Source organism: Rattus rattus, chromosome 2 (genome assembly GCF_011064425.1).
Source record: "Rattus rattus isolate New Zealand chromosome 2, Rrattus_CSIRO_v1, whole genome shotgun sequence".
Classification (NCBI taxonomy): Eukaryota; Metazoa; Chordata; class Mammalia; order Rodentia; family Muridae; genus Rattus; species Rattus rattus.
In genome coordinates, this window is record NC_046155.1 from 75,462,585 (window position 1) to 75,487,455 (window position 24,871).

Here is a 24,871-nt window from a genome sequence, read left to right on the forward strand (position 1 = left end):
GCACAAGTAGGACTGGGGTCAGAACTTCGTGGAAAGGAGAAGAACCTGGGGGGGCAAGCAAGAAAAAGGAAGGAGCCCAGATTAACAGGCAGGTGGATACACTGAAGAAGTCCCCCCACAAGTGAGAGGCCCCTAAGAAGGAATACATCACCCCCTGGCCCCCAAGAAGGGAGCAGAATGGAGGCCGCACACTCCAAGTCCACAGAGGAATGTTTGTCCTATTTTGGGGTGAGCGAGACCACAGGCCTTACCCCAGACCAAGTTAAGCGGCATCTGGAAAAATACGGCCCCAATGGTAAGTATCCCTCAGAGGAAAAGCTGGTATGGCTGCCCTCCTACCCCTACCAGTGGGAGCGGCTTCTTCTGGGTGTGTAAGATCAAGTAGGGCAGTGGTCTGTTTTCCTGTAGGAGGAGGAGGAGGATACTAAAGAAAAGTTTTAAAATCTGGAGTTTGGGGAGGTTCAATAGGGTGACCTTGAGCCTTATGGGATGCCCTTTTGATTCCCTTATGTTAACCACAGAGTTTGGGGTGCTGGGGGACATGAGGCTGGGCCCCCACTGAATTTGTTCTTTTCTTCTTTTTTCCCTGGGTAGAGCTCCCTGCTGAGGAAGGTAAGTTACCCGGGGCCCTCCTGTGTGCCTCATTCCCAACTCCCTGCCTTCTCCTTACTGAGACCCATAGCCTTTACCCAAAAGACAGAGACCCTTTCTCAAAATTTAGTGTCAAAAGTCTCCAGACACTTTCCCTGAGGCCTCCTGCCCTGGAACAGTTGCCACAGATTTGAAGAGCCTTTTTGGCTGTTTCATCCCTTTCTCTCATGCCAAGCTGGGCTGCCCATCAACTTAGAGGACCAGGGCACTCTAGACTCTGGGCCCCAGCCCATCCAGAGCTGCAGACACTCATCGTTTGGATCTTAACCCCTGGAACTCCTCTTCTTGCCTCTCCCAGGCAAGTCTCTGTGGGAGTTGGTGGTAGAGCAGTTTGAAGACCTGCTGGTGCGGATTCTCCTCCTGGCTGCCTGCATTTCCTTTGTGAGTACTGTCTGAAGAATGACAGGAGGCTTGGGGTCTGCCTGTGGCTCTTACCATCCTGGATGCCCTGGTCCAAACCCTAAATGCCCTGTTTTCCATGCTGGAGCTGGGGGTGGGGTGCTGATTTGCTTCCTCCCCAGCAGAGAGGTTTTATTTTAAGCCTTGAGAGTGTTCTCAGCCAAAACACTGAAGCTAAGCCACCCTCCCAGCTTCAAGGGCTTCAAGAGCTCAGGTTACCCCCCCTAAGCATAGGGCTCCGGCTTCAATAAGGGCTGCCATGTCTACTGTGGGGCCATCATCACTCCCTGCCTGTCCTGTTTGCTCCCTACTCTGCTTCATCAATCCTGCCCTGCCCTCTCCAGCTTGTGATGCTGATTGACTAAAAAAAGAAAGACTTGCTTAGAGGAGTGGAGAATGTGCTTTGGTACAAGGGCGACTGCCAGTGTGCTCTCCAGACCTTCTAACCTTCCACACCCCACCCCTCAACTGTCTCCAGGCTCTACCACATCCTGCTTCCATTAGGCCTGGAGCTTCGTGCCTACTTCTCTTTATCCAGCCTGATTCATCCTTACCTCTTGGTGTCTCCCGTTCCCTCAGAGCCTTAGGCTACCCCATCCCCTTGTTACAGCTCCAGTATTCATAGCCCATGCTGCTGGCTGCTTGTCACCCTCCATTCCAGCAGTCCATCTTGCATTTTAGAATTTCCTTAGCATCCTAGTTGGAAAATAAGACCTAGGAGAGAAAACAAAAACAAAAACCAACCAACCAAACAAAACCAATACTGTGTAGGCCCCGTGCGCTCCTGGGCCTAAGCTGGCAGAGCTCCCTTCTCTCTCCTCAGATTTGCTCCTTGACATTTGCCTGTGGCTGCTGTCTGGCAGTCGTAACAGCTGGGGTGGGGTGGGTGCAGGAGGCCTGTAACCCTACCTCCCTCCTGTTCTCTCATGAAATCGGAGCTTCCATGCCTTGGTGGTAAGGGAGGGCTGTGGGTGGGCTGGGCCCTTCCAGAACCATAGGGATTTTCCTATTGGGCTTGGGTCCTGTGGGATGGTTGTGGCTGTAGGGTTGACTGACCCTGGGTGTCCCCAGAGGTTTGCTTACAAGCCAACAATTTGCTCAGGGAAACCCGAAAGCTGTCCCAGGTAATCCCCAAGTGTGCGTGGCTGCATCACCAATCTGCACAAAACCACAAGGATGGCTGGGTCTGTGTGCTTGGGGCCCTGTGGCGAAGGGAAGAGCCTCATGTTTAAGTGGGGCTTCCGCATGCCACAGGCCCCTTAGCTGACCATCTGACCTCCCTAGCCACCTTCAAAACCCTTCCAATTCCTTTTGTCATTTAGGGGCTTTGTTATCATCCGTTTATTCTCCATCCCCCTCGTAGGTGCTGGCCTGGTTTGAGGAAGGTGAGGAAACTGTCACTGCCTTTGTGGAGCCTTTTGTCATTCTCTTGATCCTCATCGCCAACGCCATTGTGGGGGTCTGGCAGGTTAGTTTTGACCCCTCCTCCCACCTCCTGTCTCAGCACTGAGCAAGGGGCCACATTTCCTTCCAGCCTCCTCCAATATTCCCCTGGCCTTGCCCACTCTTCTGGTCCTCTTGTCCTCTTGGGAATGGTAGAGGGTGTTGGAAAGCGCCGAGGGAATCATTTGCTTACCATGTGACCGCGTCCCTAAGCCTGTTTCCTCACTTGGAAAACAAGGCTAGTAAGCTAGGGGTAGTGGCACTGCCCTGCAGCACCCCAGAGGCAGAGGCAGGAGTCTCTTTCGTTCCAGGCTAGCGGGGACTACAGTGTGAAGCTAGGCAAGGTGGGCACACACTTATAACAAGGAGAAGGGAAAGGGCAAAGTCAGGTGTGGCGGTACACACCCTCAGTCCCACAACTGCAGGGGCAGAGGCGGGCAGATCTCTGCGAATCTGAGGCTCACCTGGTCTACATAGAGGGTGCCAGGTCAGGCAGGGCTGCATAATGAGCCCCTGATTTAAAAGGAAGGAAGGAAGGAAGGAAGGAAGGAAGGAAGGAAGGGAAGGGGGAGGAAGGAAGGGAAGGAAGGAAGGAAGGAAGAAAGGAAGAAAGAGAAAAGGAAGAAACAGGACTCATAAAACCGATGCAATTAAAAAAGAACTGGAAGTTCATGGCCCATGGTAGGCACTCTGTAAATTACTGGTTGATTTCCATTTCCACTCACATGACCACTTTGCTTGTCTCTTGCTTTCTGTTTTGTTTGTTGTGTTTTTCTTTTTAAAGTTCCATTCTTCTCAGCCCAAACCCCTCTCACTTGTTTTTAGCCACCATGACGTGTCCTACAACAAACACACTCCTGCTCTCTGTGGGGTTCTGTCCACCCCTCCTGTAACTGGACCTGCCTAAGCCGGTCTTTTCTCCAATATCCCTGTTTCTGCTAGGACCCCAATCCTTCTTCCTCCATCTGTCTGTCCCTCACCTTTCCTGCATGTACGCAGACCAGCCTCCTGCTATTTCAGGACCTTCTTTCTGACTCTGATCTTGTCTGCTCTCCTCCTCAGGAACGGAATGCAGAGAATGCCATCGAGGCGCTGAAGGAATATGAACCCGAGATGGGGAAGGTCTATCGGGCTGACCGAAAGTCAGTGCAAAGGATCAAGGCTCGGGACATCGTCCCTGGGGACATTGTGGAGGTGGCTGGTGAGTGCTGGTATGGATGGCCCAGAAAGGCAGACCTGTCAGGGGACCTGTCAGCCCTGTCAGAGGACCTGTCAGCCCTGCTCTTGCTGTCTATGAGGATGGTGCTTTGCTTCTCCTTCCCAGACTCCTCAGGGGTCACTCCAGGACACGCAGGCCACAGCACCCCTCCCCACTAGAGTCTCAATAGGAACAGCTAGTCCTTTCCCTAAGGCAGCAGACAGACCCCTGTCCCCCCTCCCCTCAACCAACACTTGCAAGCAACAGGTGGAAGCCAGTCCCTGCCAATGTCCCCATCTCCACCCCTTCCCGGGCCTGGCTCTCCTCTCCTTCCACCCACCAGTGGTCAGCTTTCAGTCTTGACCCCTGGTGTCCTTGAGGCCTCTCAAAGGGGAAGGAATGAGAGTAGAAGGGAGTGAGGTGGGGGTGGGGGTGGATGACTACCCCAACCACCATGTAAGGGTAACTCCTAGTTCTCTCCGGGCTAGGAGCACGGGACCTATGAGGAGGGCGCTCAAGGAGGGCCCTGCCCCCTCAGGGACACTTAATGCCGCTCAGGGAGGGGTGAGGCTGGGTAGCTAAGATTACTAGGATTCTGCCCCCCTCAGCGCTTTTTATATTTGCCCTGAGTAGGACTTTCCACCTCTCTTGGTCCCTAGCTTAGTGAATGTGTATTTCTAAGCTTCTGTCCCTCATGCTGTGTCACCTTCTATACCATGTCAACACCAGGAGAAGCAGAGGGTGGAAAGCTGGTGGGCTGAAGACCCCTCAGCTCCATTACAGGGCAGTTCTGCTGTGGTGACAGTTTGGGGTCAGTGCCATGAATGTCTATAAATACCACCTGGGCTTCAGTGACGAGTGTGTCCGTCTGACTCCATTGCTGACCTCCCCCTTCCTCCTGCTTCCTTTGGCACTGGAGGAGGGACCTTAGAAACCAAGAGAAAGGAAAGCAAGTGAACTTTGCCCCAATTCCACCCATGGGACTAAGGTGGCTTTAGGCAGAGACCCGAGGAGGGGTGCGTGTCCCCCAAAAGGTCTCTAATCTGTCAGAGTGTCCTCCTCAAGCACCTCCCAAGGTGGGGCTTTCAGAGTCTGGCTTCCCAGTCCCTGTCTGTGAAGCCCTGCATTGCTGTCAGGAATGCTACCTCCACTCGCCCCTCCCTCTGTGCGCTCTGCAGCTTCAGGCACCGCTCATCCTCACTTGGCCTGGATTTTCTCAGCCTCACTCTCTGATCCTCTGAGTTACCCTCATCATTGTGTTTCCTTCTTTACCTTTCTCTGGCTTCTCTTTCCCAGTTTGAGCTGACTTGTCCCTAATGGCCCTTTTGGCTAATGAGATTACATTTAGTGAGCACACACGACACAACAGGAATTCTGGGGCTTCCTTCACAGGCTCACAGATGGTGGGGAGACAGGCGTTTAATGGCGGACCATGGGATAGTATCATCTAGGGCAGGGGTAGAGCAGGATGGGAAATCTTGGGCTGGAGGCCTGTGGAAGGCAGGGCTGGATGCTTGCTGTAGAAACGAAAGGGTGGATGATGGGGAGGAGACAGAGATTGTGGTGAAAGTAGGCTCTGCTCCCAGCTGAACTCACTCCTCTCTCTCCAGTTGGGGACAAAGTCCCTGCAGACATCCGAATCCTCTCCATCAAATCCACCACCCTCCGAGTCGACCAGTCCATCCTGACAGGTAGGCTGGCTTGGTGGGAGAGCATAATGAGGGAGGAGCTAGGTAGACAGAGAACAGATCTTGGTTGGATGAAAGAGGGCACCCTGCAGTAGGACTGCTTTCTGGTTCTATGGTAGCATTATCAATGTGGCGTGGGCTTCATTCTGTCACAGGGGCATGGGGAGAGGAGGTTTGACTACACTCCATGTAGCCTTTGCCCTACACCTTGTATACTGACCTAGGAATGCAACCCTGCCACAAATTGCCTTATCTTCTCCAATGTCCTAGAGAAAAGCCCTCGAATGAGGGATTCTGGGATACAGTGTGGACTTTGGATACACTTTAAACTCTGGGAGGAAAACAGTGCAAACTGAGCCCACAGCGAGAGGATCTGAGCCCTCGTCCTTGGTGGGGAGAGCACAACGGTAGTAAGGACTTCTGTTTCCCAGGAACGTGCTATGTAGTAGACAGATACTCCACACACACTGCTTATTTGGTTCCCACCAGGCCATGGGGAGCAAATGGAAGTCAAGTTATCAAAATTCCACAGTGCGCTGGGCTTGCTCAGTGTCTTTTAACTCTAACAGCAATGGACTTCCTACTTGTCCCAAGCACCTTCCTCCAGAGGCAAGACCTCTCCTGGAGAGCTTGCTTGCTGATTGGGAGGGGTCAGGATGCTAAGGAGAGGCACACAACAACACCCGAAAACTCTTTGACCCTTTCTCCACAGGAGAGTCTGTATCTGTCATCAAGCACACAGACCCTGTCCCTGATCCCCGAGCCGTCAACCAGGACAAGAAGAACATGCTCTTCTCGGTAAGCAGTCATATACTCGGCCAGAGGACCTGGGTGTAGGAGGGAGGCATGTCAGAGGAAGAGGAAATGAGGCTCCTAACCTGTGGCAATGGGGACCATCTTTTGCCTGACTTAACCCTTCCTTATCTTCCCTTCCCAGGGTACCAACATTGCAGCCGGCAAGGCCGTAGGCATCGTGGCCACCACTGGTGTGAGTACTGAGATTGGCAAGATCCGAGACCAAATGGCTGCCACTGAGCAGGACAAGACCCCGCTTCAGCAGAAGCTTGATGAGTTTGGGGAACAGCTGTCCAAGGTCATCTCTCTCATCTGTGTGGCTGTCTGGCTTATCAACATTGGTCACTTCAACGACCCTGTCCATGGGGGCTCCTGGTTCCGGGGGGCCATTTACTACTTCAAGATTGCTGTAGCCTTGGCTGTGGCAGCCATCCCAGAAGGTAAGCAGTCATTCCTTGTTCATCTGCTATTTCACCACAAAGAGTATTTCCAGGTAAAATAACTATGATGGGGCCCATGAACAAAAACTTGATAGCGGTTGGAGAGATGGCTCAGCGGTTAAGAACACTGCTCTTCCAGAGGTTCTGAGTTCAATTCTCAGCAACCACATGGTGGCTCACAGCCATCTGTAATGGGATCTAATGCCCTCTTCTGGAGTGTCTGAATACAGTGACAGTGTATCCACATATAACAAATAAAAAAAAAAAAAAAAAAAAAAAAAAAAAGACCTGGTAGCTCTGGTGGCTGTTACGTAGCAGCCATAGTAGGCCTTGCTCCTCCTGCTTTGTTCACTCACGATATCTCTGTCCCCATAGGGCTTCCTGCTGTCATCACCACCTGCTTGGCCTTGGGTACCCGCCGGATGGCAAAGAAGAACGCCATCGTGAGGAGTTTGCCCTCTGTGGAGACCCTGGGCTGTACCTCCGTCATCTGTTCTGACAAAACAGGGACCCTCACCACCAACCAGATGTCAGTTTGCAAGGTCAGGAGAAGCATAGGCCGTATGACAGATTGGAGCCTTCCTGGGGGTCACATGTGCCCTCTCAAGATGGGCTTCTTAGCATGACCCGGGAGATGTCAGAGGGTAGATTAAGTGCCACCCTTTGATCAGGGGAAGAGCTGTATTAGTTTGTCTTCTGTTCCTTTTGTAAAACTCTGAAACCAACTTGGGGGAGTTGAGGGTTTATTTGGCTCACAAGTCCCCATCACAGACCGTCATTTAGGGAAGTCAGGGCAGAAACTCGGGTAGGAGCAGAGACAGGAACCATGGAGGAACGATGTCCACTGACTTGCTCTTTGTGGCTATGATAAACACCATGACTAAAGCAGCTTTGGGAGGAGAGGGTTTATTTCTTATAGCTTATGGTCTATCATTGAGGAAAGTCGAGGCAGGAGCTCAAACTAAGAGCTCGAAGCAGATACTGTGGAGGGGCAGGGAGCAGGGCTTACTGGCTTGCTTAGCCTGCGTCCTTAATACACCCCAGGAACCCTGCCTGGGGAGGCCCTGCCCACAGTGGTCTGAGCCCTTTCACATCAGTCATTAATGTCCCTATAGGCCAATCCGATGGAGACAATTCCTCAGTTGAGTCTCCTCTTCCCAGGTGACTCTGATTTGTGTCAGGCTGATACAAACAAACAAACAAACAACCCCCCCCCAAAAAAAAAACCCAAGCACCACAGCATGGTCCCTCGGCCAAGTGTCTCTCTGATCTTCACACCAGCCCATTCAGGGATATTCTCTTTAACCTTAGTTTCAGGAAGGTAAACTGAGGTTTAGGGAGATTTAGGGGTCCACCAAAAGATATCAAGTTTATAAATAGCAGAGCCACACATTGCATGCCTGGAATTCCTGTTCTCAGGAGGTGAAGCAGGAGCATTGTGCCTGTGGCCTGCCTTGCATGCATATTTAAAGGTCAGCCAGAACTTGCCTCATGTATCTGGGAGATTGGGGTACATGGATCACTTACATTGATGAGTTCAATGTAATGTTGCTTAGCAACAGTGAGATTTTTTTTTGTCTCGGTGGGGGGGGCAGCAGAATTGAGTTCCAAGCCCAAGTATGTGTGGCTCTAACTTCTTGTAACTTCTGTCTGTGCAGCCAGCACATCCCCTACCCCCGGTGGCCACCGCACGACAGGGTCAGCAAGTCTGACCATGCTAGTTCTGAACAGCATTTCTTTAAAAAATTTAAAAACCTTTATTTATTTTATTTTATTATTATTTTTTTTGTTCACTTGTTTTTTCTTTATTTTTTGTTTTTCTAGACAGGGCTTGTCTGTGTAGCCCTGACTGTCCTGGAACTCACTCTGTAGACCAGGTTAGCCTTGAACTTAGAGATCTGCCTGCCTTTAACTCCCAAGTGATGGGATTAAAGGTGTGCGCCACCACTGCCTGGGCTTGCTTATGTATTTATTTATTTATTTATTTATTTATTTATTTATTTATTTATTTATTTAAGAGTGAGTGTGTGTGCATCCATTCTCTTCATTCTCTTCTTTCACCATGTGGGAAGGAAATGATACACATCAGGGGAAAAAAAGAGAGAAATTTGACTTTTTTTTTTGTCATACAAGAATATCCTCCCTCCCTCTTTCCCTGTCTTCCCATGATAAGGTAGTATGCAGCCCAGGATGAGGCTGGCATTGAACTCCTGATTCTCTTGCCTCCATTTCTCAAGAGCTGGGATTGCTGGCCTATGCTACTATGTTGGGCTTCAAGGGCTCTTTTAGGTGTTGTCCATCGATGCCTCTTTCCCTGCCCTAAACAGAGTTCTGTGGAATAAAATGGCTTTTCTGTAGGGCTGGGGCTTTAGTTCAGTGGTAGAGTGCTAGCCTAGTATGCACGAGATCCTTTGTTCTAACCCCAGCATTACAGAAATGAATGGACGAATGAATGAATGAATGAATGCCTGGTATAAGTAATCATACCTGACACAGGAGAATTGCCAGGAGTTTAAGGCCAGCCTTGTAAGTTGAGAGACCCTGTTTCAAAAAGTAAATGAACAAAAATAAGGAAGTAGTTAAAATATTTAAGAGGTGAAGACCAAAGAGTTTCTAGTGGGATGGAGGTGAAGTGGACAGTGTGGGCGGAAGGAGTTGCTAGCCTGAACATCATGTCCTCCACTTCTCTAACACACAGGCTTCATGGCCAGACACAGGCTTGGGGGACGTGGCTCTTGTCCTCCTATAAAAATAAGTTAAGGCACAATGTCATAGCAAAAGAACCTGCACTTTTAGCTCTTCCTGCAGGAAGTCCTGACCCCGTGTCGATGGTGGCGAGAGCAGTAAATTGAGCTGCTGCTCCCAGGTGCACTCGGCCCCAGTCCCACCACACCAGTTAAGCACATCTGTGGACTGACCTGAGGAAGGTCTAGCATAGCCCCAGGAACTGTGGTGTTGTTTTATTTTGTTGAGACAATGTTTCTCCATGCATCCCTCAATGTCCTAGATCTAGCTCTGTAGACCAAGCTGGTCTAGACTCAGAGGTCCACCTACCTTTGTCTCCCAAGAGCTGGGACTAAAGCCTTGCACCACCACCAGCCAGTTCAGTAGCGTTTTTTTAAAGGCAGCTGATGAAGAGCATGAAGAATTATTGCAATACAAGAAGTGACAGGGAACAGTACAGAGAGGTCAAGGAGAAGGGAATTGGGGGGAAATGCTTGGAGAGTTGCTTAGTCTGGACTTAGGGGTGCCTATGCTCAGGGGTGGGGATGTGGAATATCTGTGTGGTCCCTCTCCCCTGTAGATGTTCATCATTGACAAGGTGGACGGGGATATCTGCTCACTGAACGAGTTCTCCATCACTGGCTCTACTTATGCTCCTGAGGGAGAAGTGTAAGTCATCCAGGAGTTTCCTTAGTACTGTGTGCATACCCCCACCCCAATGTCTCTCCCACGGAACGATCTATTAGTTTCCCCTTCCTTCTCTCCTTACTTTTCCAAGCTTGGTCTCTCTCACCTCATCCTCCACCTCTCCTTCTGGATGCCCGTCTGCTTCTCTCTGCATCTCATGCTCTGTTCTCCATTGTTTCTCTCCTGCCTTCCTCTCTACCTTGCTGCCAGTTTGAAGAATGATAAGCCAGTCCGAGCAGGGCAGTATGACGGGCTGGTGGAGCTTGCTACCATCTGTGCCCTCTGCAATGACTCCTCCTTGGACTTTAATGAGGTAACCTTCCACCCCATCCCACCCCCCAAAGGCTTACCCCTTCTATTCCTACTGCTCAGAGTCCGTGCTTCCTTCCTGGGCAATCCAGAGGAAGGCGTCTTAGGAAGCAAATGTAAATGCAAGAAGGGAGTGGGTGGCTGGCTTCTTCTTGTTTCATCCAGACAAAGATGTGTGTGTTGGTTGAGGACAGGGGACAGGGAATCCAGGCGCATACTTCCTCTTTCTCCTCTTCCGTTTCAGACCAAAGGTGTCTATGAGAAGGTGGGCGAGGCCACCGAGACAGCCCTCACCACCTTGGTGGAGAAGATGAATGTGTTCAACACGGAAGTGAGAAGCCTCTCCAAAGTGGAGCGGGCTAATGCCTGCAACTCGGTGAGTTGGGACACCCCTCCATAGGCCTAGCCCCAAGAGTCATGCTGACCCAGACAGATAAAATCTTGTGTCTGTGCTGGGACCCCAACTAGGTAGGGCCCCAATGGCTTCACCCACTGCTTTTCCAATCTAGGCTGAGCTCTGTTAAAATACCCTTTCCCCATATTAATATAGCTAGTGCTGTCTGGTTAAATACCCTGGGATGTCACTTCCTCCTGTTGTGACCCAAGATTGGACAGAGCTGGACAGAAGCCATGGTGCCACTTGCTGGGCTGGCCCTAAGTTTAGCCATGGTACCTTGGTCTTCGTCCACTCTCGGGTCTTGGTGTGTGCTCTGGGCTGTGCAGCCATCTATCCCACAGGGTAGTGAGGTCCTCTCCAGGGGAAGGGTCAGTGCTTTCACTCACTGCACTTTTGCTGTGACCACTTGCTGGTCTTGTGAATATAATGCTACCTCTCTTTCTTGACATCCTCCTGCCTCAGTCTTTAAGAGTTGGCATTAACAGTATGTACCTGCATGGTTGGCTTCCCTCTATCTCTCCATTTCATCATTGGTCCTGGGAGATGGAAGCCAGAAACTTACATGTGCTAGGCAAATATTTTTTTTCTTCTTCTTTTTTTTTTTTTTTTTTTTTTGCCTTTTGGTTTTTCAAGACAAGGTTTTCTCTGTGAAGCCTGGCTGTCCTGAAACTCACTCTGTAGATCAGGTTGGCCATGACCTCAGAGATTTGGCAGCCTTCCTCTCCTGAGTGCTGGGATTAAAGGCATCCACCACCACTGCCTTTTCTTTCTTTTTTCTTTTTAAATTTTATTTGCATTGGTGTTCTGTCTCCATATATGTCTGTGTGAGTGTGTCAAATACCATGAACTGGAGTTACAGACAGATGTGAGCTGCCATGAGGGGGTCCTTTGGAAGAGCAGCCAGTGCTCTCAACCACTGAACCATATCTCCAGCCTTATTTCTTTCCTTTACAAAAATCATTTTTTAAATTAATTTAAAAGTTCCCTTGTATGTGTGAGACATACACACTGCTTTGCTTATTGTTCTGCATTTGTGTGCAGTGAGGGTTACGATATGTAGCGCGGAGCTCAGGTACTGTGGTGCGTATGTGGAGGTCGGAGAACTTTTGGGAATTGTTTCTTGTCTTTCACTGTGGTTCTAGAATCCAACTCAGGCTTTCATAGTCATCAGGTTGTGTCCCAAATGCTTTTTCCACTAAGCCATGTCTGCTTTAATATCACAAAAGAGTGAAACTATTTTTTTTTTCAGTGTTAAGGATTAGGCTTCATGCCTGATAGGCAAATGTTTTCATTGCTACCTCCTTGGCTCTTGTTATTTCTAGTTGATTCTGTGGAGGGTTTGTATATCTATCTATCTATCTATCTATCTATCTATCTATCTAATCATCTATCATCTTTGTATCTATCTATGTATCATCTATGTATCTATGTATCTATCTATGTATCATCTATGTATCTATGCATCATCTATGTATCTATGTATCATTTATGTATCTATGTATCTATCTTTGTATCATCTATGTATCTATCTATATATATGTATCTATGTATCATCTATGTATCACCTGTGTCATCTATGTATCTATGTATCATCTATGTATCTATGTATCATCTATGTATCACCCATGTATCATCTATGTATCTATGTATCTATGTATGTATCATCTATGTATCCATGTATCATCTATGTATCATCTATGTATCTATGTATGTATCATCTATGTATTGTCTATGTATCTATCTATGTATCTATGTATCATCTATGTATCTATATATCTATCTGTATGTGATACTGGGCCTGAGCCCCCAAGCCTCTCACATGCTAGGTTGGCACTTTACTACTGAGCAAGAGCCTTAGTCCCATCTGCAATATAGTTGGTAAATAAAGGCTGTCATTATTTTCTTTCACTTTGTTTTGTTTTGAGATAAAGCTGGGCTGCACAGGCCGGATTGGTCTTGAACTCACATCACTACTGTAGCTTTAGTATGCAGGTGCTGGCTTTATAGGTGTAAGTCATGCTGGGCCGTGCTGGGCCTTGGCTCTCACTTGTTTTTCACTATGTGCTTGGTACTACTAAGCCTACACTGTCTAGTAATTCATGTGTCGTTTAAATTCAAATTAAACAGAGGTGCTTGGGAAGCAGAGGCAGGAGAATTATGGTAAGTTAGTTCAATGCCAACCTGGAGACCCTGTTTCAAGAGTCTCGGCCACACTGGCCACATTTCCCACTGCCACCATATCCGACGGAGCAGATTGTACATTTCTTTGCTCACTGAATGTTCTGTTGGGCAGCAACGTGCAAGGCCACTCTGTTTCTGATGTGCTTTAAACTGGACACTTGATTTTTGGGTGTGGCTCAGAGGTAGTGCACCTGCCTGGCATGGATGAGCCATGAGGTCTAGCCTCAGCACTACAAAAATGAAAGTCAAACAGCCCACCTTCAAAAATGGTAGGCTCCAGTCCAGGACTTCTACGTTTGCCTGTCTGTAGCAGACTTTGCTTTAGGCCCAGCCTCAGCATGGAGTTTACCCTGCCATGGATGCTTTGGGGCTGTTTTAAAGTGATCTGGTCTCTGCCTCCCAGGTGATCCGCCAACTAATGAAGAAGGAATTCACCCTGGAATTTTCCCGAGACAGGAAGTCTATGTCTGTCTACTGTTCCCCAGCCAAGTCTTCACGGGCTGCCGTAGGCAACAAGATGTTTGTCAAGGTCAGGAGCCTTTTCTCTCTAACACTAGGACCCTTTCCTATGCCTGCTCTCCGAACCCTGGAAGGCAGGCAAGGATCTCTGAATGCTCTTCTGGTTTTCTAGGGTGCCCCTGAGGGCGTCATCGACCGCTGTAACTATGTGCGTGTTGGTACAACCCGTGTGCCACTGACAGGCCCTGTGAAGGAGAAGATCATGTCGGTGATCAAGGAGTGGGGTACTGGTCGGGATACCCTACGGTGCCTGGCACTGGCCACCCGGGACACACCCCCCAAACGGGAGGAAATGGTTCTGGATGACTCAGCCAAGTTCATGGAGTATGAGGTGAGCCAGTAAAGGGCTTTTTGTCCAAGGGCTTGTGTTTTCCCGATGGCTCCCTCTTGCCTGCTGCTAGGATTCTCATTCCCTAGTGGGTCAAACTAATGGCTGTGTCCTATGGATCCCCAAATCACCAGGCATTAAGACAGTTTCATGGAACATCTAGCCCAATAGGCTGAGATAGGCCAACTTCACAAGCAAGACCCCGTTTCAAAAACTACCACGAAAACAAAAGGCAAGAAAAGAAGACAGGATCATTTAGTCCAGTGCTGCCCATGGGGCTGGGGGCTGGAACCCAGTGCAGGCAGGTGTGCTCTGCCCCAGTTGGACTGGTGACGCTGAGCACCAGAAGGGAATCATCGTCACCCAGTGCAGTGTCTGAACTTGTTTTGAGGCAACTGATGCACTTCCTGCTGTGGACTCTGAACAGCCCCAGAGCTCTGCCAGCATTTATAGAGGGAGATTGTGGTCTGCCAGGTAACAGGGTGTGCTCACAGTGACAAACCAGGGAGGGCTCTGCTAGGAGACACAAACTACCTCACTAACATGTAGCTTTTCCTTTCCTTTTCTTTCTTGGTTGCGGTTGTTGTTGAGACAGGGTTTTATAAGGTAGCCAGGGCTGGGCCTGAGCTCGAACTCATGAACTTTTCTTTACCTCCTGAGTGCCAGAACCACACCCAGCTCCAGCCTTTTTAAAAAAAATCAGTCAGTCAGTTTATCTGTCTGTATCTATGTACCTATTTTATTTTTTAGTATAGAATAGAGTTTATGCAGGGCATTGGGAGGGAGTTAAGAGGGTAGTTGGGGCAAAGACACATACACACACACACACACACACACACACACACACACACACACACACACACACACACGGGGTGGGGGAGTAGAGGAGTAGAGGCCGGCCATATGCACATGGAGAGAAGGGAGGAAGGGAATGGGGAGTGGGGGGAGGGAAAAGAAAGAGAGCAAGAGAGAACAAGAGGGATTTTTTGGTTTTTTGTTTTTGTTTTTGTGAGATAGGGTTTCCTCAGTGTAACAGCCCTGGGAACTTGCTTTGTAGACCAGGCTGGCCTTGAATTCACAGAGATCCACCTGCCTATTGCCTCCTAAGTGCTAGGATCAAAGGTATGCTCAGTCTTTCTGACTGAGCAGGCCTTGGCATTGCCAGTATATGCAGGCATTATAAGGAATGAAAAGTATTTCCTGGCCCTGTGCTTCCAAGATCCTGCTGTTTTCCAAAAACCAGGTCCCAAGGCAGCAGGCCCCAGCTTCACCAACATTACTGGCCATCTTCCTCTGAACTTCCTCCTGTCTGTCCCAAATTCCTTCCTGACCTGTCCCCATCACTCTCTTTCCAGATGGACCTGACGTTTGTTGGTGTGGTGGGCATGTTGGACCCACCCCGTAAGGAGGTCACAGGCTCTATCCAGCTGTGTCGTGATGCCGGGATCCGAGTGATCATGATCACTGGGGACAACAAGGGTACCGCCATCGCCATCTGCCGACGAATTGGCATCTTTTCGGAGAATGAGGAAGTGGCAGACCGTGCCTACACTGGCCGTGAGTTTGATGATCTGCCCCTGGCTGAGCAGCGGGAAGCCTGCAGACGCGCCTGCTGCTTTGCTCGTGTGGAGCCCTCACATAAGTCCAAGATTGTGGAGTACCTGCAGTCCTATGATGAGATCACAGCCATGGTGAGAAGTCTCAGAGGGCTGCCTGGGTCAAGGCTCTGAGTGTCCTCATGCATGCCCAGAGGGGATGGGCTCTTTCTGCATGGAATCTGGAGAGGGGAAATATAAGGCATCTAGAATCTGGACTTGCTCACTTTCTCCTTCCGTCTTCAGACAGGGGATGGTGTCAATGATGCCCCTGCTCTGAAGAAGGCCGAGATTGGCATTGCCATGGGATCTGGTACTGCTGTGGCTAAGACTGCCTCCGAGATGGTACTGGCTGATGATAACTTCTCCACCATTGTGGCTGCCGTGGAGGAAGGCCGTGCCATCTACAACAACATGAAGCAGTTCATTCGCTACCTCATTTCCTCCAATGTGGGCGAGGTGGTTTGGTGAGCAGCCAGGGCAGGCATCCAGAAAAAAACAGGGCTGAGGGGGGTGATCATGGGACTTGAAACAAATTAATATATGACCTCCTTCCTCTGGCAGTATCTTCTTGACAGCAGCCTTGGGGCTGCCTGAGGCCTTGATCCCTGTGCAGCTGCTATGGGTGAACTTGGTGACTGATGGGCTCCCTGCTACTGCCCTGGGGTTCAACCCACCTGACCTGGACATCATGGACCGTCCCCCCAGGAGTCCCAAGGAGCCTCTTATCAGTGGCTGGCTCTTTTTCCGCTACATGGCAATTGGGGGTGAGCAAGAAGGGACTCAACCACCTTTCCCAGTCCTTGGGACTGACCTCATCCCTGATACCAGCTTTTCCCAATTCAAGTTGTCCAAAGGGGCCTCTTCCTTAGCCAGCTGTCTCCAACTATATGAGGCCCTCCTGATACTCCACTCCTCATTCCTGACTCCAGCTCCTCTCTTCTTCCCACCACAGGCTACGTGGGTGCAGCCACTGTGGGAGCAGCTGCCTGGTGGTTCTTGTATGCAGAGGATGGGCCTCATGTCAGCTACCATCAACTGGTAGGGAGGAGGATGGGGAGGTGGGTCCTGGGAGGGCAATGTTGAAGGCTTCTGTGGACCTCAGGCTTCTGTCTCTTCCTTTGTAGACTCATTTCATGCAGTGCACTGAGCATAACCCTGAATTTGATGGCCTGGACTGCGAGGTCTTTGAGGCCCCCGAGCCCATGACCATGGCCTTGTCTGTGTTGGTGACCATTGAGATGTGCAACGCCCTCAACAGGTAGGTCCTGTCCACTTGGGTGGGCTCTGATCTGCCTTCTAGAATCGTTTTCTTGTTCTCCCTACCTCTCTCCTCCTTCCACTCTGCCTTACCACATCTTTCTCTTGTCTCCCCATCCCTTTATCTGCCTGGCCTTTGTCATAGCCTGTCTGAGAACCAGTCCCTACTGCGGATGCCGCCCTGGGTGAACATCTGGCTTCTCGGTTCCATCTGCCTGTCCATGTCCCTCCACTTCCTCATCCTCTATGTTGACCCCCTGCCGGTGAGCTATCACTCCTCCTCCACCCCAGGGAGCCCATGCAGAGCATGCTTCCATAGGGTGCTCACAGGGTGTGGTATTTCGTGCCACCCTGGTCCCCCTTTCCTCCTGAGGAAGCACTTGTCATTCATGATGCCTGCTGTGTCCCCTTCCCAGATGATCTTCAAGCTCCGGGCCCTGGACTTGACCCAGTGGCTCATGGTCCTCAAGATCTCACTTCCAGTCATCGGGCTAGATGAGCTTCTCAAGTTCATTGCTCGGAACTATCTGGAGGGTAAGGGACATCCCTTTTTCCTTGTACCCAATCCTGAGCAGAGCCCCTACCCTCTGCGCCGCGAACATGCACGCGCCACCAGTCATCCCCCTCTTCCTTTGTAGGTAGGTAAGTTCTTTTTGGCCCTGGTGGGACCAGTGTCCCCAGGGAGGGCAGCCCAAGCCCTGTCCCCACTCCAGCCATGACTGGTGGGATCTTCCCCCTAACCCGTTCAGCTCTATGGCTCCGAGGGCCTCCTTCCCTCTTGATAACGGCCTCTCTCTGTCCTCTCTGGCCATAGGATAACCACCCCCCTCCTCCATGTCTTTGAACCGTGTCACAGGTATTTCCCTACCCACCCTGCCCCAGCTGCTGTACCCTGCCGCTCGCCCACCAGCCCATGCACACCCCTGTGGTCACTTGCGCTCGCAGCTCTCCCTGGAGCCACTGCTGCTGCTGCCACTGCCCGCTTCCACATGAGGGCCATGCCGTTACTGTGGGCACTGGCAGCTGTGAGGCTGTGTCCTGGCCGTCCAGTCTGCTGGGCTGCGCTGCGCTGCGTCGCGCTGGCTGTCTCTGCTGCTAGGGCTGCGGTGGCTGGGGGAGGGTTGGGGTCTGGCACACCACAGGTGAGTAGGGAAGGGGCCCACAGGCCCCTCCAGGTGAGTGTGCGGGAGATGCACACGGAGATGCAGCTCTCCCTCCTGTGCCCACCTGCTCCATCCCCTGCCTTTCTTCTTCCAGATCCAGAAGACGAAAGAAGGAAGTAACCAGCCCTTGTGCCCTGTCTTCCCCACCCTAATGGCAAGGCGTCTTCAGTCAAAGCTGAAGCACAGAGCCTTCTTCCCCTCGATTCTGTTTATAAATAAAGTTCCCCACCCTCGTCCCCTTCAGCAACCTGCTCTCCCTCTGAACCTTGTAAATCCCCTTCCCGACATCACGGGGCTTACAGAGACAAGGCAACTGACTAGCTGACTGCTTATTTATTGAAAATAAATGACAGAAAAGTCTGGCCTTGCTTCCTTATGTCTTGGGGCCTATTTCAGGTGCCTATGGACAAAAACCTTAGTGTCATACAGTCCAGAAAGCAGCTGTGTGTCCCAGGGCCTCTGTGCGAGGAGCCCACTGAATCCAACAGCTTCTAGCCATAAGCTGGGTACGCCAGAGAGTGGGACTGGCTGCTGGCCCGAGGTGACGGGGTGGGAGAACTGGATCCATGAGGGAGCATGGCAGCCTGAAAGCTTTGGTTCTGGGAGGAGGCTAGGACCCTCTCCCAGGTATCATCCCTGAGGGCAGGGCCAGCCACCCTGGGTGGAAGTAGTGGCCCGGGACACCACCGTCCAGGTTTGCAGCTGACGGACTCCATTCTGAGACCTGCAGTCCACACCTCACAGTTCTGGTAGAGAATGGGGCAGCTTCCCCAGCAGGGAGGCCTCTCGCCCGGCCCCTCACGAGTCCTTAATGTCCTTAATGTCCCTGAGGGGTGCCTCATCCAGAATGCTGCGTACTTGCTCCAGAGTGTCTGCTTGGCGGATCTGCTCCAGGCGTACCTGTGTGGTTGGGTGGGAGATATGGAAAGCCCCGTGGAGGAAACAGTCTCTGCCCAACCGGCCAGCCCCTCCAGTCAGCTCCACAGAGGCAATCTGTGTTTAGATGGGGTCAAGGGAAGGACTGAGTCCCAGGAGCTAGGCTTGAAGTCTGAGTGTTACTGGCCATTGCTGTGGCTGATAGCATGAATCTGTCACACAGCAGGGTATGCGAGAGAATCTGTGTTTTTGAGGAATATCTCAGGGGTTGGTCTCAGGGGTTGGGGTAGAGACCATGCCAGACCTAGAAAAAAGACCCATCCTAATTAGGGACTGTCTTTTTTTTTTTTCTTTTTTTTTTTCGAGCTGGGGACCAACCCAGGGCCTTGTGCTTGCTAGGCAAGTGCTCTACCACTGAGCTAAATCCCCAACCCCCCTTTTTTTTTTTTAAATAAAGATTTATTTATTTTATGTATATAAGTGCACTGCTGCTGTCTTCAGACACCAGAAGAGGGCATTAGATCCCATTACAGATGGTTGTGAGCCACCATGTGATTGCTGGGAACTGAACTCAGGACCTCTGGAAGAGCGGTCAGTGCTCTTTAACCACCGAGCCATTTCTCCAGACCCCAGGGACTGTCCTTGTGAGACCCAGGACAACAGAGCTGTACCAGCTAGGTAGGAAAGGCCGGGTCATACCTGTAGGGCCTGGGACAGCCGTACGAAGTCCCTCTGCACTTGTTCACTGGTCTCCAGCTCAGCCTGCAGCCGTAGTGCCTTGGCTCTCTGTTCAGAGAGGAGATCTGTGAGCTGGGCCTGCAAGGACAAGATGTGGAGCGGGCCTGACTCATCTTAGGCTAGATGAGAGGGTGGGTGGCCATAGCCACAACGTGACCCACATCGGTGTCCCTTCAATACCACCAGACTCTGGCCTCCTCTGGCTCCAGCCAGGTGGCTGCTGCAGGGTTTCCTGCCACCTGGTCTGAGGGAGACAACAAGGGTGTGAGGGGAGCTATCACCACACTGTATTACTCAAGCCAGGCCACCGGGAGCCACTCACCTTGTGATGCTCTTGTTGGACCCGCTCTGTCTCTATTCTCAGGCTGCACAGGGAGGCTGGGAAGTCAAGGTGCAAGGAGACTAGAAGTCAGGCCCGCATGGTCCAAGCCCACTGTGGTGACCCTCCACAAGGCACTGACCCCTACTCACCCTCCAGCACATCTGTAGGGAGTGAGAGAGAGAGAGAGAGAGGTCAAGACCAAGTCTCCACTGTGCCTCCGCCTGCTGCCCCTCCCTGATCCAGGAGGCCCTGTGGCAGCTTGATCGTCTTCCCTTACCTGTCTCTTCTCGCTGCACCCTCAGCTGTCCCTCCAGACTGGCCTTGGCTGCTGTCTCCTCGTCTAGTGCCTCCCGCAGCTTCACAATTTCAATGCGCAGGCGCTCAGCCTCATGCTCCTGTGCCTGCTGCCTGGCCCGAGCCTGCTGCTGGGTGTGCCGCACCAGCTGGTGTAGCTCCTGCAAGAGACACAGGGACCTGCTGGGTGCAGGGCAGAAGAGGAAGGCAGGAACCACTGGCCAGGTGGAGAGTGTGGAAACGGGGAGGGAGAAGGGAGTTAAAACATGAAGAAACCAAATACCACAGCCAGAGAGGAAAGCAAGCTGTGGATTTACCAGGGTAGGCGGGGGATGAAGGATTGGGAGACTATGACTACCACATAATATAGAGAACTTTCATGAACAGTGTAGAAAGTTCCAGAATACTTATAAGCTTCCAAAGAACTCAAGTTAAAGTCTCCATTATGTATGTAATGAAAACTCCAATAAGGGGTAGGGAGGACTGGGGATGTGGCTCAGTTGATAGAGTGCTTGCCTAGCAGGCATAAGGCCCCAGGTTTGATCTCTAGCACTATGTAAAAACTGAGGACAGTGCCAGGCAGTGGTGGCGCACACTTTCAGTCCCAGCATTCAGGGTTCAGTGGCAATTGGAAATCTGATTTCAAGGCAAGTCTGGTCTAGAGTAAGTTCCAGGACACCCAGGGCTACACAGAGAAAACTCTTGTCTTAAAAACAAGCAAATAAACAAATGAGCAAAAAAAAACCCAAAACAAAAAACCAAAAAAACCAACCCATAAACAAACAAACAAACAAAAACCCGAGGAAAGATGGTAATGTGGGCTGCGATCCCAGCACTCCTGAGATGGAAGCAGGGAAATCAGACGTTTAAGGTATCCCGGGCTTTACAGGGCATTTCCAAGCTGCTTGGACTATAGGAGATCCTCAGCAAACCAACCAAACAAGAACAGGAAAGTGAGCAATCGAAGACACGGACACACTGGAGTGGCTGTCGGCAATAACCCTCAGGGTAGAAGAGGAACCAGGTGACCTCCTAGTTTACAAATTATTCATACAGTAAAACAACAGAACCCATCATGGAGAACAGGTTCAAAGACTCTGAGGAACTCAATCTTCAGGACCTAATGTCACTGAGAAACAGCAAACAGCTATGTGGTGAGTAGGCCCTACCTGTGATCCCACACTCAGGAGGCCAGCCTGTCACAGAGAGAGACCCTGCCTCAAAAAACCCAAGGGCTCAAAATATGGTTCAAGTGTACAGTGCTTGTCCAGCATGCGTTGAACGGTGGGTAACCCCAGCAGAGGTGACAGTATGGGTGGCAAGGGGTATAGGAGAAAAATGGCAAACATAACCACTGTCCCCTTCACTTTGGCCAGCACTTTTTAATTCTTTCTCTTCATGCCGATCCTGGGAAGACAGTGTGGCTCTAGTCGTCAGATGACAAAGTTAGTCTTAGATACAGTCAACACAAGAGAGCCAGGGTCGGTCCTCAGGTCTCCTTGGAGAGGAGACAGCTACAGGCTGTTGACACTAGGCTTTTAGTGTGATCTACCTGTATGGAGCTTGGCAGGGCCTCGTCCTGGTCCTCCCGCTCCTCTGAGCCCTGGAGGGCGGAGGATGGCAGCTGCTCAGCCCGGAGTCCTCGATTTTCTTCATTCAGTCTTTTAACCTCTTGGCTCAGGCACTTGTGAGAAGTGGCCAGTTCTGCCTGGGAGCAGTCCAAAGCACAAGGCGATTAGGCAATGGGTGTCTCTAGTCCCAGAGGTTAACCCCAAAGTCCCATGGTTAGCTAGACTGACATCTAGAGAGCCCTGGCCTTCTGACCTGCTGAGAGAAGAAAAACAGCTTGTTCTGAGGTGGGGTTTCTTTGTGTAGCCCTGGCTATCCTGAAACTCACTATGTAGAGCAGGCTGGCCTCAAACTCAGAGAGCCACCTGCCTCTTCTGAATGCTGGGATTAGGGTGTGTACCATCACCGACTGGTTCAAGAAGGAACTCTTTATTGCCCTTTCTGGCTCTAAGCTGTTTGGATTCTGTCCCTGGGGACACACTGGCTGCTTTAGCTCCCTGTGGGTATTGCATTTAGATGGCATGTTTTTTTAAAGACTTGTTTTGTGTTCATGAGTGTTTGCCTGTGTGTGTGTGTGTGTGTGTGTGTGTGTGAGAGAGAGAGAGAGAGAGAGAGAGAGAGAGAGAGTGTGTGTGTGTGTGTGTGTGTGTGTGTGTGTGTGTGTGTGTGTGTGTCTGGTGCTCATGGAGGCAAGAGGGGGATGTCAGATCTTAGAACTGTAGTTACAGACGGTTGCTAGCTGCCACATGGGTGCTGAGAACGAAACCTGGGTCCTGTGAAAAGAGCAGCCAGTGCTTTTAGGTCCGAGGCCATCTCTCCAGCTGCACTCCTCCACCTTCCCACCCCCACCTCCATCCCCTGCTTTGAGACAGAGGCTCACTGTGTGGCCCTGGTTGGCCTGGTGATTCTCCGATCTCAGCCTTCTGTCTGAGTGCTGGGACAGGTACATGCTATCCTTGGCAGTAACACATCTTTTGTTTTTGTTTTTTAAGCCCAGGCCTGAAACGCGCTGGGTAGTCGAGGATGACTTTAAACTTCTTTTAATTTTTTAAATTAAAAAATATTTTTTTTAATTCACGAGTATGAGCATGAACGTTTGCCTGCATGTCATATGTGCACCACATGTGTCCTGGTGCCTGAGGAAGCCACAAGAGGGCACTGGATATCCTGAAACTGGAGTTACAGGGAGATGTGAGTCACCACCAAAGTACTCCCTGGGAAACGGACTTAGGCTGCATGTGAGAAGAGGGCCTCAGATTCCATTACAGATGGTTGTGAGCCACCATGTGGTTGCTGGGAATTGAACTCTGGACCTCTGGAAGAACAGTCAGTGCTCTTAACTGCTGAGCTGTCTCTCCAGCTCACCCCCCCCCTTTTTTTTAAATGGTCACCATTCTTTTTTTTTAACTTTTTTTTTTAAAAGATTTATTTATTATATATAAGTTGATTGTTGCTGTCTTCAGACACACCAGAAGAGGGCATCAGATCCCATTACAGATGGTTGTGAGCTACCACGTGGTTGCTGGGATTTGAACTCAGGTCCTCTGGAAGAGCAGTCAGTGCTCTTAACCATTGAGCCATCTCTCCAGCCCAATGTGTTTTTAAATATACTTTTTATTACATCGTGTGTTTATGTATGTGGGTACCCATGCACTATGGTGTGTGTGTGTGTTTGTGTGTGTGTGTGTGTGTGTGTGTATATGTGTGTGTGTGTGTGTGTGTGTGTGTGTGTGTGTGTGTACTGTCTAATGTATCACCTTGCTTTATAGTCCAGGCTAACCTCACACTCATGATTCTCCCATCTCAAACTCCTGCCTACTGGGCTCATATGTGACTTTAAATGCACACGTGTGCACACACAAGCATGATGTGTGGAGATCAGAGGACAACCTGCCAAGTCAGTTCTCTCCTTCCACATGGGTCCTGGAGATCAAATTCAGGTCATCAGGATTGGTGGCAAGTGCTCTCCACCTGAGCCAGCCTTCTAGCCCCTGAAACATGCTTTTTTAAATGCTAAAAAGTAATCACCAACTTTAAAACTTTAGACAATATATGGATTTCCAGATCTCTGACGTCTCTCTCTCTCTTTTTTTTCTTTTTTCTTTTTTTCGGAGCTGGGGACTGAACCCAGGGCCTTGCGCTTTTGGATGTCTGTTTAAAATCAGGTCATCTGACCACAGGGCCCTCACACACTTCTGAGTGGGGTTTCTCAGTGTCTTTTTGCTTTCAGTTCTTCTGACTCTGCAGACTAGATTCCATTAGCTCAGTTCATAGAGGTGGGAGCACACTTCAAGGTTGTGGGGTTAATTCAGATTGCACAGCTCTGATGAGGCCACCTCCAATATCTTCATTCACCTAATGAGAGCAGCTTGGGGAGCAGGACTAATATCCTGCCTTTCCATGCCCTCTGGGGCCCCCGCGTGGTCCTGACCCTTCCTTTGACCCCAGGCCCCGCACTTACCATCTGCCGCTGCACCCGCTCCTGGGCCTGGCTCACGGTTCCCTGCAGAGTTCGGAGCAGCTGCTCTGAGTTCTGGACCTGGGCCAGGAGCACCTGCATCTGAGGCCGGGAGAGGGTGAAAGGAGAGGGATGCAGTAGAGGCCAGGGGACGCTGGGGGGCGGGCGGCGCTGGCTGGCAGTGAGGCTGAACTCACCTGCTTGGCACAGTCCTCATTGCTCCGGCTCAGTCCTTCCTGCAGTTCATCCCGCTCACGGCGGACACTTTCCAGCTCCTTCTGCAGCTGCCGCCCCTGCCAGACCCAGAGCTCAAACTTACTTCTCAGCTCTGCTGTTAGGGGTTGTACCTGGTCTTCCCTTCCCCATTCTTCCCTCAGGAGGTCCTGCTGCTGCTCCACAGTGGGAAGGTGGAGAGATACATTTTACTTCTCTCCATCTCTGCTGCTATCTGTTGAAGTTTCATCTTTTACTGTGTATTGTACTTTTTATTCCTCACGCTAAGTGCGGGGTGGGGGTGGGGGAGACCCGGAGTCTGCAATAAACCTAAGTGACCCTGCTCCTAAACTATTTCTGATTGGTGAATAAAGCTGCCAACAGCCAATAGCTGGGGAGAAGAGACATAGATGGGGTTTAGGTTTCCTGGGTTTGGGATCTGAGAAGAACCACAGGAGGAAGAAGGTGCAGGAGGAAGAAGCTGCCTTGAGTGAGGTGAGCCATTAAAAAACAAAAAAATGGCCCTGAGGTCTGGCCAGTTGGAGTTAAGAGCAGCCCAGACGAAACAGAGTAAGCAGTAAGTGGTAACTCGGGGTTACAGATAGGAAAGTAGATTCTAATGGC

The 24,871-nt window shown here is 50.6% G+C and overlaps 2 protein-coding genes across 3 annotated transcripts in view; one reads left to right on the forward strand and one right to left on the reverse strand.

Annotated features, from left to right (window-relative positions):
* Positions 1-18,139, forward strand: Atp2a1 (ATPase sarcoplasmic/endoplasmic reticulum Ca2+ transporting 1). 2 transcript variants are annotated; one of them, XM_032892674.1, is made up of 23 exons: positions 1-295; positions 595-612; positions 950-1,032; positions 2,414-2,518; positions 3,556-3,694; positions 5,302-5,382; positions 6,092-6,177; positions 6,317-6,614; positions 6,990-7,156; positions 9,919-10,007; positions 10,236-10,338; positions 10,579-10,710; positions 13,316-13,441; positions 13,544-13,762; positions 15,115-15,450; positions 15,601-15,821; positions 15,919-16,121; positions 16,310-16,395; positions 16,482-16,615; positions 16,760-16,877; positions 17,031-17,148; positions 17,429-17,470; positions 17,872-18,137. In XM_032892674.1, exons 1-22 carry the CDS (start codon positions 178-180, stop codon positions 17,431-17,433), a joined length of 2,985 nt encoding a protein of 994 aa, XP_032748565.1. In that variant the 5' UTR covers positions 1-177; the 3' UTR covers positions 17,434-17,470; positions 17,872-18,137. The 2 variants fall into 2 exon arrangements, with proteins under 2 accessions (XP_032748565.1, XP_032748564.1); XM_032892673.1 differs by lacking the exon at positions 17,429-17,470 and having other exon boundaries at positions 178-295; positions 17,872-18,139.
* Rabep2 (rabaptin, RAB GTPase binding effector protein 2) overlaps positions 18,094-24,871 on the reverse strand; it is a 16,838-nt gene continuing 10,060 nt past the window's right edge. Inside the window, exons 6-13 of the mRNA XM_032892675.1 lie at positions 24,232-24,327; positions 24,038-24,136; positions 21,560-21,715; positions 19,991-20,168; positions 19,863-19,874; positions 19,714-19,769; positions 19,353-19,469; positions 18,094-18,677 (exon numbers count right to left, since the gene is read on the reverse strand). Coding sequence (XP_032748566.1) covers positions 18,576-18,677; positions 19,353-19,469; positions 19,714-19,769; positions 19,863-19,874; positions 19,991-20,168; positions 21,560-21,715; positions 24,038-24,136; positions 24,232-24,327 — 816 coding nt within the window. The 3' untranslated portion in view covers positions 18,094-18,575. The remainder of the gene's footprint in view (positions 18,678-19,352; positions 19,470-19,713; positions 19,770-19,862; positions 19,875-19,990; positions 20,169-21,559; positions 21,716-24,037; positions 24,137-24,231; positions 24,328-24,871) is intronic.